This window comes from Arachis ipaensis, chromosome B06, assembly GCF_000816755.2.
Source record: "Arachis ipaensis cultivar K30076 chromosome B06, Araip1.1, whole genome shotgun sequence".
NCBI lineage: Eukaryota > Viridiplantae > Streptophyta > Magnoliopsida > Fabales > Fabaceae > Arachis > Arachis ipaensis.
The window spans coordinates 1,248,428-1,251,044 of record NC_029790.2 but is presented as its reverse complement, the minus strand read 5'-3'; the positions used below and the strand labels follow the sequence as shown (position 1 = coordinate 1,251,044).

The window sequence follows — 2,617 nt, the reverse complement described above, 5'->3', positions numbered from 1 at the left end:
CTAATTTTATCAAAATTATTAAAAAAGATTATTTAATAAAATATTTAGAAAGAATGACAAATTTGTTTTATTAAAAAAGTAAATAACTATTTCTAGCTATAAAAAATTTAGACAAATTTAGACGCCGACAAAATTAATAACATAACGAAAAAACGAAATAAAAATCATATCCATAAAAAATGAGTTTTATTTGACAAAAATAAGCGATCATTAAATTTAGAACCAATTCTGTTAAAAAAATTTTAAATTACAAAATTATCGTTTTTATCATCTTCAACATATTCCTTCGTCCATTCTAATTTTTAACCCTTTAACTTCTCCCATCACCATTACTCAACTTCATATCACAGTACAATAGCCCCTACAAAAAAAATGTGACACACTCCAAAACAAACCACCACTACCATGCTACCCACATCTTAGTTTGAATTTTCGATTTTCAATTATATCCATTGTAACTATATCGTTTATCTCATTCTGAAAATAATACACCAATCAAGTTTATCACTTTTTATTTTGCTTTGCAATTGTACATGATCCCACTTCATATACTACTTACTACTGTATTGATGTGCTAGCCCGTTTTTAGTATTTTTTTGTTGAGTTCTAAAGATGAGAACGAACACATCAAATCCTTAGTTTCATGATTTTAGCAAACTGAATGATGCGGTTCACTAATTGGAGAATGTTGGAGGTGCCCCTAAAGCGTAACCAAAGCAGCGACCATGGAGGGTTGTGGGTGGTTATTTTTTGGACCTCTTAGGTCCTGACAAAAAAGAAAAGACGCCCTTCAAACCAAAGAAAAATGGAGGAAACAGATCTGACTCCAAAAGAAAAAACTCACCAGATATGAACTGTGGCGGCAAAAGGTTGTAGCGATGGCAAAAGGTTGTGGCAGTGGTAGCTAAAGAGTGAATGTAGAAGTGTAAGAGAAAGTATTGAGAAATAATGAACTAAATAATTTGAATAATTGAGTAAAAAAAGAATAAATTATCATTTGTACCTATAAAAAATACTGACAAATTTATCCATATAATAATAAAACAACAATTGTAACTATGAAAGATGATTTTTGTGTGCTAAGAGTACCCTAACAAACCAATTACGTAACCAAGTTCGAGTACTCTTTGCACATAGAGGCCATCTTTTGTGGTTACAATTATCGTTTTATTCTTATGTGAGTACATTTGTCGGCGTCTATATCTTTCATAAGTACAAATGGTAATTTATTCGTAAAAAAAATTAAGATTAAAATCATAATATAAATAAGATTATGAATTAATTATTTTTAAATTTTAAAATTTAAAAAATAAGAATTTGTAATTAAACCAAATGTGCAGTTACTTTCAATATCACACTAACATCTCATTTTCTATTTGCAATCTCTGATTTATAGAATCACTCCAATGTTGCTGTACTTTTCCACTATTCAATCCAACACTACCCAATCGACGCCGTCCTCCTCCCGCCAACACCGCCCAGCCTCTCCGCATTTCATTTGCGGTGGAGGGCTGCCATAAGTTGAGCATAAGCTATGTAAGCAAAACCATAAGCCATGGTCTGGAGAGTGGCATCATGAAGTTCCTCATCTGAGGTGGTAGTGACATCTGTGGAGAAGAACACTCTGAAGCCTCTAACAGATGCTTCTCGCGCATTGGTCTCCCAGCACAGGTTGGTCATCACACCCGTCACTATCACTTCCTTAATTCCCATCTCCACCGGCTTCTCTTCCAACCCACTCTTCCTGAATGCACCATATGTGTTCTTCTCCACTACCATATCTTTCCCTGCACCGTTCCATGTATTCAATCATAAACCCTATATCATCCTAATTTAATTACTCAACCAAGCTTACCAGGTTTGCGGTGGAGGGCTGCCATAAGGTGAGCATCGAGAGTATGGTTCAGGATGTTTAATTCACTAGGTAAGTAGATAGTTATTTTAATTCTTAATTAGACATTGTCTTGTTCAATTCAGTTTAAATATATACAATTAACAAATGCTGAATAATCATTTCACTAGGTACGTAGATGATTATTTTAATAACTATGTAGATGGTTGCTTGATGACAATCCGACGACGAAGATGGAGAGGGAGCTATAGGGGTGGACGATGATGGTTGGTGAGAAAGCTTCTAACGCGGGAGAGGTGAGATGATTGATGAAGGTGGGGTAATAGATGGTTTGGAGGAGAAAGAAGGTGATTAGGTGAATTCTTTTGGTAAAATAATTTGGGGAGTTTTTTTTTCTTATATTGGGCCAAATTCAGAACCCATTATTCACATTATTTAGATACCTCGTTGTTTCCCTAACGGAGTTCAAAGTGTAAATATTAACTGAGTTAACAGTTAAGTTGTTTAAATACCTCATTGTCTCCTTAACGGAGTTCAAAGCGTAAATATTAACTGAGTTAAGTCTAAATTTGATGTTTGATATTTTTATCGAACAAAATTTAATTTTGATGGGTATAATGTTAGTTTCAATTTTTTGTGATTAATTTTATTAGTATCTAAATCTTTAATTGTTAGAAATAATTATTTATTTTTATTAAAAAGTTAATTTTTTTTATACAGAAACTCTCTATTTATTTATTTTTTAATTAAATTCTCATATAAATA

General features: G+C 32.6%; 1 protein-coding gene across 1 annotated transcript in view; it reads right to left on the bottom strand.

The window, feature by feature from the left end:
- LOC107646213 (nicotinamidase 2-like) overlaps positions 1,459 to 2,617 on the bottom strand; it is a 3,637-nt gene continuing 2,478 nt past the window's right edge. Inside the window, exons 2-3 of the mRNA XM_016350415.2 lie at positions 1,856 to 1,920; positions 1,459 to 1,787 (exon numbers count right to left, since the gene is read on the bottom strand). Coding sequence (XP_016205901.1) covers positions 1,495 to 1,787; positions 1,856 to 1,920 — 358 coding nt within the window. The 3' untranslated portion in view covers positions 1,459 to 1,494. The remainder of the gene's footprint in view (positions 1,788 to 1,855; positions 1,921 to 2,617) is intronic.